The sequence below is a fragment of the Triturus cristatus genome, chromosome 5_2, assembly GCF_964204655.1.
Source record: "Triturus cristatus chromosome 5_2, aTriCri1.1, whole genome shotgun sequence".
NCBI classification, from domain to species: Eukaryota; Metazoa; Chordata; class Amphibia; order Caudata; family Salamandridae; genus Triturus; species Triturus cristatus.
In genome coordinates this window covers 535,320,718-535,335,539 of record NC_140588.1, presented here as the reverse complement: position 1 = coordinate 535,335,539, position 14,822 = coordinate 535,320,718, and the positions used below count along the sequence as shown (strand labels likewise).

The 14,822-nt window shown below is 41.1% G+C and overlaps 1 protein-coding gene across 7 annotated transcripts in view; it reads right to left on the bottom strand.

Moving 5' to 3' along the window:
- UBP1 (upstream binding protein 1) overlaps positions 1 to 14,822 on the bottom strand; it is a 533,655-nt gene that overhangs the window by 182,580 nt on the left and 336,253 nt on the right. For all 7 annotated transcript variants that reach the window (XM_085607613.1, XM_085607611.1, XM_085607612.1 and 4 more), the window contains exon 9: positions 9,555 to 9,655. In XM_085607613.1, the coding sequence (XP_085463739.1) occupies positions 9,555 to 9,655 (101 nt within the window). The remainder of the gene's footprint in view (positions 1 to 9,554; positions 9,656 to 14,822) is intronic.

Sequence of the window (14,822 nt, the reverse complement as noted above, 5' to 3'; positions counted from 1 at the left end):
TCCAGCTAACTTGTGATGAGGGCATGCATGGCCGTTTCTGGATGCTGATTGGGAGCATTTTGAAAAACTTCCTCTGCTTATTAAGGGTATGAACCATGAGTTGGTGAGTTCTGATAGTGATTATGAAATATTTGAAAATAAATCCACTGCTTTGTCTCAGTTTCTCAGCTTATGCTGCATGATGTGTCAGACATCTCAGGGTTGATGGTTCATATAAGAAGGTGGGTTGTGACTTTGTTGGCAATAGCAAAATAATGCATTCAATGTCTATGAAGTATCCAACAGGATCAGCTCACTCAGATTGGTTCAGGGAAGCGATGATTATGGCAGGGCATAAACCCATCATATACAGACTCAATAACCAATCCTCTGTTTTTGGTTAAATTTCAGGGTATTTTCTACAACCACCTCACTACTAGAGAGACGAAGAGTGACACTGCTGCACATGGGTCTAACTTCTTATGCCTTTTTAGCTTAGTTCCAAGGTCCATTATTGCAAGTTTTAACCATCACTGCATCCTAGATTGCGCTTCAGTGGACACTGAAACCTACCCACCGCTCCCAATTGTCAAAGTATACCATCATTGTATACTATCCAAGTTAATTAGCATTCTGAAACTAGGGGAAAACACTAAAAAGTCGAGTTCACACTTCATAGTTAATTTGAGAATACCTTAGGAAGGCGAGGTTATTTGCAATACTGCTTATGAATACTCTAGCACTACCTTTTTCCTGATGATGACCCAGAAATCGTAATAGGGTTAAAATGCTGTTGACTTCAATAGTACTTATTGTAATTAACCATGCTGGATCCATACAATTTGTTTGGCTCCAATATCATTATTTCTTATTGTTATTTTGCCCTTTCTGTATATACAAATGTAACTTTAATTCCTTTACTTTTTTGTGTGATCACTAGGGTATCAAGCACCTCTTGCGAAAAACACAAAATTATTATTATTCTTTTTAAATTAATCTTCATCTTCTTTAAATGATCTCTCCATGGAATTGGACAAATGGTTATTATTTGAATGTAACCGATTTAGTTTTTACTAGAATACTTACTTTCTTAAAGAACTCATCTTCCTCATAAATTTCTTCCAGTTTGTGACAGTGTCACTGGAAGAGGAGGCAACATTTATCTTGGAAGATATTCCAACTTATCACAATCCATTTCAAACTGTGAGAACTGACAAACCTGATGCAACAAAAAAATCAGATCTTTGTCATCCACAAAGGCATCCAGATGTAGTCTGTGGCCTGCTCTAACATACTAAATTACTCTATTCTTCCCTAGCTGTTGTAACCTAAAATAGCTATGGCTCTTTAGAACCAAAATCTGTCACACCAAAATTTTAAAAAGGCGTTAAACCGAGCACTTCAAAAAGCATCATTTGCACAAGACCTCTGGGCCCTTATGGTCCGAAAGCATACTCATCTTATACGGAGAAGCTACAACGAAAGAAAGATTAAAAAATATCTCAGACACTTTTGTAGTGCATTACAAAATCAAGTATTGCCCTATTAGGATGGGAAACTTCACATCATTGGAGCTTTCACCGCCATGGTCGACGCACCAAGAGTCTAAAAAGTCTTGGCTTTGTGGCCAATCTCAGGAGAGCTTATCTCTTCTTCTCTGTATTTGGTCTAGCCCAAATCGACGACCACAGGAAATTCCTTCATCAAGTGTGGATTAAACAAGGGTCCCAAACAATTCAAGCAATAGTAGATTTCCTTCTCAATTACTCTCATCCTCAAACTATTTGTGGCCTGGTCAAATTCCTGAGCAAAGCCGACAAATTGCTAAGAGCTTCCATTTATCCAGTTACTCTTAGAAAATAAACCCTTACACATTATCCCTTTTCAATATCTGCCTCTATGTTTAAGAAAAGTTGCATGCAAACTATCATCTCTCATTTGCACCTTTGATTAAGCACAAATGCAGGTAGCACTAACCCACTGGTAATGAAACACAAGCGCTTACCAAAAGCGCACACTACCATTGAATGTTAGGAGCTTGACACCAGCATTTTATACAAAAACCTTAAGGAGGACTTGGGCAAAATCTCTTGTATTCGTGTAATGTGCTTATTTTTAATAACGTATTGACATTCTAAGTTACACCACAACAGGTGCAACGGCAGTGCCTGAGGTTTTAGTTTATCACGTATTTCTATTAATCCACTCACTAGATTTCAAAGTCCGAAACCAGTTACCAGCTTTACATACTAACACCATAAAGTTGACCAGGGCAACACTTTGATACAGTGCAGAATGAATTTCTTTTTAAACAATGATTTATATATATTTTAAATGATCTTACACCTTTGGCAGTGTCTAACACTTTTTTATTGCAATCACGCAATTTCACACGTGATATTTATTTGTAATAATAATTTTACATTTTCACTGAACTCAACATTACAATAGTGTCTGGCACTACTCTTAACTGTGTTTGTCTAATATGTTTTTATCAATTTGCATTGGATTTAATTAGCTGAGCATAATCAAATAAACTTTTGTAAGATGTGTTTTATTAGGCTTAGATATGATACATGTGTTTTCTGATGCCTTTAAAAAATATTTATAGAAAAATTACATATTGCAAAGGACATGTACCCACTGAGCCTCCAGAGAGCATTGCCGTACATTGTTTTGGATGTCTGCCTGGGGTGAGCAAGATGTGGGGCTAATAGTTGTCAGAAGAGGATTTCAGAGAAGGCTAATTCAGTATTTAGCCCCAGTATCATAGAGTACCCTTGTTTATAACCCACAGAACAGAGATATGAGTGTAGCCAGCAAAGGAGGTGAATTCCTGCTGGCATGAACTAGTGGGAGTGAGTGACAGCAAGGGCCGTATGGCGATGTCCCTTTGCCAAGACCACACCTTGGTCACTGTTGAAGCTATATTTGTTGGTTAAATTTTCCATTGTTTTTTTCAGGAGTGATGAGGCAGCTGTTGCAGACTTCAAAAGTTCAGAGCTGGAAAGATGCACAGCACAGCGGCAAGTTTAGACAGAATGTAGCCAGAGGGGTGATGCATGGAGTTCAGAAAAGGGAGACTGGGGTGAACAAAATCTAGGTACCAAGGCACAGAGGCTGGCTGAGATATGGGGCTCCCTCCGGTAAGCTGTACCCAGAAACAGTGTAAAAGAAAGGGGAACAGCTGGTCGATTCCTGGGTCGGACATGCCACACAGGGATGTGCAGGAAGTGGTAATCAGCATGGCCAGCTCTGCCTAGCCACCGCCAGGGCAAGAAGGTGTACCAAGGTTGAACAGGGACATGGTAGTGACGTTAGTACAATAACATTCTTAAATGAGCTGGGTGGCTGACTGGAAACTGGCACATGCTTTTTTACCTCTACATCCAACATAGTGGTAGAACTGCTAATAAATCCTTCCTACTGACATTGCAGCCAGCGCCACTTGTACTGACACACTAGTATGTAGGGATGGAGAAAAAGAAGATGTATTGTCTGTATGCTCTACCGATGAAGTCTTGCCTAATCTTTCAATTTCCAAAGTGATAGTAAACATTCCTAGATAAAATCCTTCTTGTGTAATTAAAGGAAGATGAGTCAAATAGAAATGCAGCAATATATGTCCTAATGAAATAAGACGCACCCAAGGCTAAGACAGCAGTGTACAAAGGAAAACCATGTAATGTCACTAAATGTAGTCTGCTGCCCTTGAGAACTGAAATTATTGATCCGAATGCATCCAAGCCGATGTCCCCAGTACAATACAAGATCTATTTGGAAATAAAGGGGAGTGCCCAGAGTATCGATACTCAAGGAAGTATTTACAGACATTCACCACTAGGGTGCAGGAAGCAAAACACTATTTCTATCCAAGAAGATACTGTGATACGCTTTTAGGGCTTACTATTATTCCTGGAGGGTGCAACTAAATCCCTGGATCATAGATGATACACTATACAGGGGTGCTTTAGGAGGGGAAATACACACATTGCACGTATGCCAGAGAGTTCAGAAGGCTTGTGAATGAAACTGTGTCTCATATGGAATGGATTCACTTATTGCAGAAATTTAGCAGCGTTTGTAGTAAGGACAATACATTTGAGCAAAACATAGCACAAACCATTGCGAGACTGAAGTTGAGAGCATATGACAACCAATTATTACAAGATGCAGCTAAGAAAGCTAGAACAGTTAAAGATAATAATAAATGCTATCATCCTTTGTGACAACTTACAACAGACATAGCCAGGAAGTGTAGAAGATCTTGAAGAGACACTGGGGCATTCTTAAAGGAGCACCTGGTGTGGGCTTTCTGATCACAGACAATCCATCTGTGACATATCGACGTAGTTAGACCATTTTGACGCCTCGTCAGAGGTAGTAAGTGCTATGTAATGCAATTACAATTAGAGAAACCATTAGCCCTAACTATACACTGCCCCATGTAAACTCTAAAGCCACTTGGTTTAACAAACCACAAGGTTTTTTTGTATGTGGGAACTGTAAGATGTGCCCTTTAGGCTTGATAAAAAAACTAAAGATTTCTGCTATAACTCACATGAAGGTATGACAGACATTTTATAAAGTGTCAAACCAGCTATGTAATTCACTGCATACGTGATAAAATCTATGTGGGAAGTACGACAAGACAGTTACTGATACGCATACAAGAACATCGTAGAACATGCTTGAAGAAGGTTGTTAATTATCCACTGGCCACACATTTGTATTATCGATGGTAAGAAAGTTGATTTCATGTTTCATGGAATTGACTTGGTATAGACCGACCCAAGAGATGGAGACAGAAGTCTTCATCTTAGACAATTGGAAGCTAAGTAGATTTCTAGGTTGAGAGCAGTCGAATTAGTTCTCAATTTGGATAGGGAGCTGCATAATTTTTTACAGTAATTTGAAGGATATCCTACCTTGGGTTTGTTCAAACTGTTATGCAGGCTATTTTGCTTCACAGAAGGCGCTGAAATGGGTCCATAATGCTTTACTATATAGCATCCTAAACCATTTTTTCTATGAAACTATTGGGTATATTCGGGTTTTATTTTTTTGGTCACTTCCGTTTAACAGCATTGGGTGTATTTTGGTTTGAGCTCCCGTGTCGATTTCTGAATCAATGGTGAAATAGCCCACTGTTGTGTGAACCTATACCCGTTTGTCATAGGTAATATCATTGACAAGGACATGGCTTTAGCAGGATATTGAGGATTTTTTTGTTTGAGATTCAGACTACCCATCCTCTTTAAGTTGGCATTTTCTTGAGATTTTCTTGGTTGATTCTCACTTTGGAGGTGTCTTTAAGTTATTATATACGAGATGCTATCAGGGCAGATCCACTTTGCAAATATTGTTGGCGTTGCTTTGTTGCCCATATTAGCGACACAGAGCAGCCCACCATGATCTAAATTGTAAGTGGGATCGGTATCGTAATGTCAAGATGGTGCAGATTGTGAGATCTTTTTGTTCACTTGTGTTTTCAAATAATAGCCCTTTGCGTCACTTTTGAGAGCCTCTTTTGGTAGATCCTTTTAGCAGGCAGAGATCACTTTGCTGTGTTACAACTTAGGCTCCATGCTCCCGCTACTGGTCGATTTTATGTAATAGCAAGGACTTGTTCCGCGAACACCGCCAGTCCTTTCCTAGTTGTACTCTAAGATGGCAACCAAATAAGGGCAAATGAGGACTGTGCTGCATTGAGATAACATAACATGTGCATTTGCAAAGCGCGTGTTCACCGTTGAGAATCTTGGCACTGAGTACTAGATGTTAATTGTTACACACTCAATGGTACTCATTTTATTGACCTCAGAATGATGAAAGGTTGAGTGGACCTGCCAGGATTTGAACCTGTGACTATGAGGTAAAACACAGGCCCCTACAGTGGAAGCTTTAGTCCACTAAGCCACCACACCCGGCTTAATGACGGGTATAAAAAGAGACAATAGACTGCTTGTGGGTTCTTTGGCAGTTTGAAGTAATGGAGGAGTGAACGAGTTGACGTACATAGGTAATTTTCTTATGTGCCTGGACTATGAATATAGTCACAGGAGTATCGGATAGTGCACCACTGTAAGATGTGCTTTGACTATGAATGTTACTGGAATATCGGTTATTGCCCCTTTGTAGGACTGTGTGTTATACATTGTTGCCCTAAACTGAGACACAAGAAACGTGTGTATGAGCGGTTGAGACATGGTGTACTTTTCTGTACATACCAACCTTTGGTTGGAGAATACAGGTAGGATGTCACATGGAGGATTTGTAGGTTTACGTGAATGTACTGGATCCAACTGCGCTTACACTTACCCTAGGAGTATACGTATCAAGCATGCGATATACCTGCATGAACGCCTGTTTCTGATTAATGTCACTTCGTGGAAAGGGTGTATGTGGCATTTATGCACAAGCACCGGTCTTCAATTAATATGATCTCAGGGGGTTAAAAATGTGGTGCTGTAAACTTTTTTGTGGGTTAGAGAAAAATGGTTCCTTCTTTTATTTCTATACTTTCAAGCGCTGGACTTCAGCAACTGGGTTTATAGACGAACATGAAGATATATGCAGGTATCAAATCCGTAATGTGATGATACTGTTTGCCTTGATACAGACAGTTATACATACACAGAGGTTATTTTTGTCTCTACACGGGTCTTTTCTGGTGGGGGATTTTTAATAGTACATACATCAGTTAAGTCCATGAAGAGGAGAGGAAAACCATTTGTCTTCTCATATTCTTGAATCTTCGCACGCTGGTTACCAATAAAGACACAATTCGCAAGGCAATTTATATTTCTTCATAGGTGTTCTCTGGTGGTGGATCTTTCAGACTACATATACTAGTCTCGATGGAGGTTTTGATTAACGTGATTTTCTAGTATCCTTTTGAAAACGATTAGGCAAGTTTGGTAAGAAAATCTCGAGATACATGTTCTTTTATTATCTTCTTGCCCCATCCCCAGTGAATACTGTGGCTGTGGTTACGTCACACATATCAATAAAGGTGTTATACGTGATGTTTGTACTCTCATTTATTTAAACGGGAAAGTGAGAAGGAGTTTTTTGATTAATTTCTAATTAGGTACTGGGTTGTCATTATTACCCGTTTCATAAATGTGTGTTTTGAAATTTTAATAAAATAATTTGATGAAGAATTAAAACGTTCCAATGAAGATTATTGTGCTAATAGTATAGGTGTACTATATGGGGTGTAAAATTTTTGGAACCCAAAAAGCAGTAAGAGAGTGACAGTCGGAGCTCTTTCTTATACATCGCTCTAATATCTCCTGCCGGAAAACCTTTGCTAACGTGTTTACAAATATATGTTTGAATTAATGACGCAACCTCATTTCTTTCTGCCAAAATTAATTTAACTGTTATCAGTCCATGTGATTGTATGTATGTAGTGATAATATTGTTTGTCAAAGTATGTGATGGTTTGTAGACATGTTTTATTAGTATGTACTTAATTGCTCAATAAGGTTTTATAAGAGGTTATATATATTTTTTTATTTTTTTGTAGGTTGCAGCCCTGCTGAAGCTCGATTGTGATCGAAATGTGTTGGCTGTTCATTTATGAAGAGACGATGAATAAAGAATTTATTCAAATTAAATTGGCTACAATGGACTTCTATACTTTAACTATTGGACTGATTGCTTTAAATAATTTTTTGAAATGGATCTAATATATGCGTTGCCTCTCTGTTTTGGTGTATGACTTTTCAAAGATCTTGGTAGTAGAAAGGAAGAACAGGATCCAGTCTAAGCAGATTTTTTTCACCAATCGTAAACCGGGAGATTTCAGGATGGCATGGGGGAATTTGTGTCAATTTATATTGGCAGTAATTGCGGTGTGGAACTTATTTAATGCAGTTCAGCGTTCTGCTGATATTTTTAGACCCTGCTTGGAAGAATTACTCCGAAGGCCACAAATAAGTCATTATGTAACGTTTCTTTGCATGCACAATCTCAACTGCTTGATAGCTGGCTGTCCTCTAAGTCGGTGTCTGTCCCTTAATTATGATCAGATTGATACCTCAATTCCAATTAGGTGCCATCAAACACACAATAGGAATTGAACACGCCTGTTAGCCTCAGTATATCTAGTTTGAGAGATGAATGATTCAACCTTAAGACTCGTATTACGTGGACGTTATGTCTTTCATCTCTGGAGTGGATTAAATTCTGTGAATCTGTCTCACATCATCTCCTACATGGATTAAACATTTAAACTAAAATGCAAACTAGTGAGCAAAGGGTACTTTAGGGAGACATTTTGTTTCATCTCAGTTCAACGGATTTTGTGGGTGCTTTGCTATGGGATATTTAGCACATACTCATAGCAACGGTCTTATTACACCAAATCTGTGTAGGTTTGTAGATCAAAACACTCGTTTATTAGGTCGAGCATTCAAGACCTCCTGTATATACTTTAGCATATACTTATTAGGTTGAGCATTCGAGACCGTTTGTAAATATTTTAGTATATACTTATATGTGTATGTACTTTGTGGGCTCTGGAGATCAACCCTAGGACTTCCATACTTCCGCTTAGGGACTTTTTTTTCTGTTCAACTGCCTCTATTTTAACTGTCTTGATAGAAAACGACCAGCAGATGTCAGTAAAATACCAGACTCACTTTAGCATTCTCTAGATTCCAGCCACAGAAATTGTCTTCCACGAGCACCCGTAGACATGAATACTTTTTCAAATCTTGTATTTTCAGTGATATTACCCCGAAGGCTATGATTTTATATTAAAAACAGAGCTTTGGACTATACCATTTCCCGCTGAAAGGCAATATTTCTCTCCATGTGCTCCTATACCTGGCGTGTCACACAGTTTGGTGCTTACTTTCCATCCATGTTACACAACAGTAGATGTTTCAATATCCAGGCTAATGTGCTGCATAGCTAAATACATATAAGGCCTCAAAGGCGAGCCCGATTGCATTGCAAATGCTTGTTCCTAGTGGTGTGACATTGATTCTTGCTTTAGCCATTTACAATGGTTACATCTTTGAGTATTTCCATGTTCCCTCAAGCCATAGTTGTTTACTGCTCCAAAAAATGTGATTGGCTTATAAAATATATACTCATGAACTGGTAGTGCGTTGGAAGATTTCAGGTGTGGTGTCTTACCAAAAGTGCCCCCTCAAGGTTTAGAATGGTTCTAGCTGAGTCTACACATGGAAGGACAAAGCACTGCTCACTGTTGACAAACAGTACATGAGGTCTTGAAAGCACAGACCAAAGTATGTTTCTGTTACACCAAATTCTCTCATTTTACACCTGCAATGCAAGAAAATTAATGTTCCCAACACAAAGGCAAAGAGAATGTAACAAACAGAAGCTTCATTAAAATCTGTGAACCACAATCACTTGCTTGAACGTATAGGTATGTCATACCACTTCTTAAGATCTAGCTTTTATTCAGTGGGTTTATGTTTTTGAAGTTGTGAACCAATTCATAAGATTTGTTACAGCAGTGAAAAAAACACTAAAGAAGAAAAAACCCAAGAGAGGGTTTAAGTAATCATGGTGACAGCAAAGTCAGAACTTACCTTTCAGGAACACTACGTGTACTGTTTTGTGAAGTAGAGGTAAATGCAGGTGGTGTCGTAGGACAAGTGTTTAGGTACGCTAGTTCTGGCCATGGGGAGCACTATAGATAAAGAGAAATAGTCAGTAAATGATGAGCATGAAACCTCCAGAAGATAAGTGATATTTAATAATCTTAAACGTGTTAATGTACTTGCTGAAAGTTTTTCAAAATGTTATTTCTCTTCCCCCTTTCTTGCAATGAACAAATATATTTTCTACAGGAAGTCATTGCTACTATTTCCCCCCCCACATTCATTTGTGAAGCATGCAGCTCAGCCATGCAGGGAACAACTCTGATAAATACCAGGCACCTCTTTGTCTTATTTTCTAATTGCTTGGCTCTTTTTCCTGCAATACCGATTACAGCTTTGTCGAGGAGTTACAGCTGATTTAACCAATTACACATTTGTTTTCATTTCTCTAACAGTTGAGTACTCATTCCTGACTCCATTTTGCAGAGTGTGATTAAAAAGTGGAATCCTTGTGTCATAGGCTACCTCCTGGGATCTAATTAGATTTCTGTTTTTATTGGATTCGCAAAAAACCCAAGCAGTGTACCCTGAACATATATGCAAATCATGTTTCTAGGCATTCGCCTTCTCCCCTATACCTACCCCCAGATTGCTACAGTGCAAATAATCCACAAGACTAAGTATGGCAGAAATGTGGATTTGCACCATCAACAATTTTCTTCTTTAGAAATATGTGAAAAATTGGGTTACTGGGTGACTGAGATGTGAGCCCTGGTCAAGCAGCAACCACAATCCTTGTCAGGGTAAGGCACAAGCAAACTCCAAATTAACCTGTGCTCAACACCCTGATACAGGTGTTACCAAGGAATAACTAGGGAGCTACTGGTAGGTCGCCAGTACTCTATAAGTAGCTCCCTTAAATGCAGCCCAGCAGAGTATTTAATTCAAATTAAGAGGGTCGATTATAACCATAATAAAGAAAGTGACTTTGCAAAAAAAAAAAAAAAAAGATTTTCTTTGAATTTGGTAAACTAAAATGGAGAGTTCATACATAATAGAAAGCCACATATTTTGAAAACTAACGTGCTGACGTTTGAAAACATAATTAGTGAAAATCCAATACATATTAAAATGCTCTTCGAATGATAGTTCATAGTGAATCGTGCAGATTCATAGATTTTATCATTTTCTTTGTGCCAGTGGGCATTCACTGAAGCAGCTGTTATTTCATTAGGTGCGTGGAGGCATTTTATTACCATAAAACTTTTCCTGACATTGCTGTAGTAACCCAGTTTTTTTGCGTTGGGTCTGTTGGTGTTCTACTATAACACTGAATTTTAAATATCCTCCAGCCAATATATTGTATCTAGAATATAGTCTACCACAACATCATGAAGGTAAGTTAATAAAGGTAAGTCATTTTATTTACTTTCTTAACTCCACATCCAATTATCTTGACAATATATGTAGTTTCAAGATATGTAAATGTTGAGTTTAGAATAGTAAATCTATATTTACCAATATATGCAACTTCATATTAATGTGTTAGTTAATATTCTGCATATGATATTACAGTATCACTCAATATCATGATATACATCTGGGTAGCCACTACTTGTAATCCTGCAAGGTGTAGCCACTACTGCGATTGCCTTTGATGTGGTCACTACGGCAGCAAGTGTCAAAGTCAGTAGCTCATGACTATTTTCATTAATCAGAAGTAGCTCTTGTTATAGAAAAGGTTGGAGACCCCTGGCCTGGTAGCTTGGAATAGAGCAGTCAGGCTTAACGTGCAGGCAATGTGTAAAGTATTTGTGCAACACTTTAAAAAGTAAAACAATGAAAACGCAGCACAAAAAGATCTCACACCATGCTCGAACTATATAGATCCGAATTTAATAAATTAAACAAGACCAAAACAACAAAAATCCAATCAGTAGAACAGAGTTATGAATTTCCAAAGAATATAGTGTGAAATAGCGCCTAAAGGCACAAGGCTCCAACCGCGGCTATCTGGTTGTGCCGGGCTGCGTCAAAGTCAAAAGTTCAGGTCAACCATGATGGAGCGCAGGCAAGCTACAGTCCCAGATTAATCACGCTGATGTTTTACGTTCACAGGCTTTGTGCCAATAGTCCCGTTCACGTTGGAGAGGGTCGGGTTGAGCAAGGAGAATGTCGCGAGAGACTGCAAGCATGATGCGAAGAGCTGGCCGGACATTGCGGATGGGCGGGATGGAGCTTCACACTGGAGTTCCCATGTTAGCAGTCACAGACAGGCTGGCAGCGCTTCACACTGATTTTCTGTGTGAGTGGTGTGGTCTTGGAGCGAATGAGCCCGATCGGGGTGACGAAGAGCCTAAAAGCTTGATTTCAGTGCCCTTGAGCCACACAAAGGGTCTAGGACCTGAGAGGCACTGCTTGTGGGGGGTCAGGAAATAAATGCATCTGGGTCCAGGGGCTTGTTCCAGATGTTGGAGAGCCTTTTATGTCCCTGAGGCTCAGATCAGGAGGCCAGCAGACTAGCCCTTGGAGTCACTCTGAAGTCCTGGGTCCAAGATGAACTTGCTGGTCCAGTTTTCCTTCCCAGGCAAGAGGGCAGCAGCTCCTTAGAGCAGTCCAGCAGAGTGGCAGTTCTTCTTCCTGGCACCGTAGCCACAGATCTAGAAGTGTACTGTAGCGTTGGTTATCTGAGGTCCAGTATTTATACCCAGTTATGCCTTTGAAGTGGGGGAGATGTTCTAGAGGTTTCCCATTGACGTCCCCAGGCATACTGCCTTACCTCCAGACTAACTACAGGAGGTATGCAGCCCTTTTTGTATGGGCAGGGCACAGCCTATTCAAGTGTAAGTGGGGTTGTACCCAGATCCTCCCTCCCATACTGCCAGTGATGGGCCATCCAGGCACACCTCAGCTCCCTGTTATGTGGCTGCCTAGGAGGAATACACAAAGATAAATGGCCAGCTACACCCAGTCATATGACCCAGGTACAGGCTACATGCCAACTTTCTAAAAGTGGCATTTACAAAATTACTATTTAAAATCAGACTTTACCATAAGTGAGGATTTTAAAATGCGATTCCAGAGACACCAATCATGAACTGATTACCTAGTCCCATTTGGAAATTACACTTATCAAATGTAATAACTTAACTCAAATGTTATCCTGTAAGAGAGGTAGGCCTTGAAATAGTGAAAACAAATGTAAGAGTGTTTCACTACTAGGACATGTAAATCTAGCAGGACATTTAAAAAAAGTACATGACCTGCTTTTTAAATACACTATACCCTGTACAGGTCCTACCCTAGGGGTGTTTTATATGTATTAAAGAGAAAGGGTTGGGCCTGGCAAAAGGTTTACTTTGCCAGGTCGAAATGGCAGTTTATCCTACACTCACACACAGGCTGCAATGGCAGACCCGAGACTTGTTTAAAGGGCTACTGTTGGACTTGGCCCTTTTGCAGGGTCATCCCTAAACATTTTGGCTTTCTCCTAGCCTTTTTCTGACATGGTGTTGGTAGTTTTAGGACTCTGGGCACTTTAGCACTGCTGTTCAGTGTAAAGTGCGTGTGCTCTCTGTGGTAAATATGGCAAGGATTGTGCTACACCTGTTTGGCATATTTAATTTACCTGTCAGTCCCTTGTAAAGAGGTATATCATATACCCGGGGCTGGTAAATTATATGCTACTGGTGGGCTTGCAGCACTGATTGCACCACCCACCAAAGTAGCCTTGCAAACCTATCCCAGGCTTCTGCCATTGCAGGGCCTGTGCGCGCAGTGTTACTGCCGCTGTGACGTGGTACCTAAAGTGTGTGCCATGTCTGTGACCCCCCTTTTACTACATGTCAGTCACCCCTAAGGTAGGCCCTAGCTAGCCCTATGGCAGGGTGCATTGTAGGTAAAAAGTAGGACATGTACCTTAAGTGTGTAACATGTCCTGGTAGTGACAAACAGCCATTTTGGTTTCTCACTACTGTGAGGCTGCCCTCCCATAAGAATGCATTGGGGTTTCCCTGATAAGTGTTTAAGTGGTAATTCCTGATATGAGAGGAGCAGCGTGGTCAAGTTTGGTATATTTGGAATAGTGATAATAAATGCTACGCAATGATGTGCACAGATTTATTATAACTATTTTAGAAATGCCACTTTTAGAAGTTGCCATTTCTGTGTGCTATGCTTCTGCCTGCGTGATGTGGAGTGCATGCCTGGCTTTGGAGTGACAGGGGCTGGTGAGGTGTCTGTAGCTCCAGGAGGGACAGGGTGAGTCAGTGCTAGGCTGAATAGGGGATCTGCATTTGGAGTAGTGGGAGGAGTAGTCCCCTGACCCAGAATAGGATTGTGCCTGCCCTAGTGAATGCTGGCTCCGCCCCCCTGTGGTGTGTCTGATGACGAGCCCCCACCTGACAAAGGGGAAGAGGAGCCTTGTAAACAAAGTGCTCCAATTCCCCCTGAACCAGTTTAGGCTGGTTCCTCCAAGCCCTGTGCCAGGACAGACAAAGCAAAGATGTAATATAAATATAGGGGCTGTGACCCCATGAACGGTGTGCTGTTCTTGTGACTGGGGGCTTGTTGCTGGGCTCCAGGAGGAACCGCCACGAGGGACTGCCTCCCTGCTGGAGGGCCCTGTGTGCTGGCCTGCCTGAGCCCAGCCTTTGCCCCCTGGATTTTGGACTCTAGCGCCTTGTGAGCACTTTACTTGTATTCTGAAGAGCGATTTACTTTTATTCTGCTGAGAGGAGCGTATGGCCTGGATGCATGGGGCTGTGACGTGCCCTGAGGGAATCCCGGCGTGTGGGATTCCCTCTGTACTGTTTACTGAAGCGGGAGCCCACCCAGCATTTGTGCATTGCTGGCTGCCCACCCCGCATTTTGGTTTATTGAGTGGGTGACCACCCCGCAGTGCTACCTCCCAAACGGGAGCCCACCCGCGTTTTGCCATCAGAGCAGGAGCCCACCCCGCTTCCTTGGATATTACAGAAAAGCGGGTGCCCACCCTGCATTTGAGCCTTGTTTTAAAGCGGAAGCCCACCACGCATTTCATCGCCAAAAGAAGGGAGACGCAGCAGTCGAGGTTCCGGCCTGACCCTGAAGCCAGGCAAGAGACGCCTGACTGTGGGTGGGCCCTGCAGCCTCTCATGTCGGAGCCTCACGGGCTCGACGCCGAAGTCCCGGTCCCAGGAAGGAGGACCGGGCGAAGTGAAAGGAAGTGTGCCGGAGTCCCGGGACACCAGCAGAGTTCCAGAGCAGCCCGGTGAG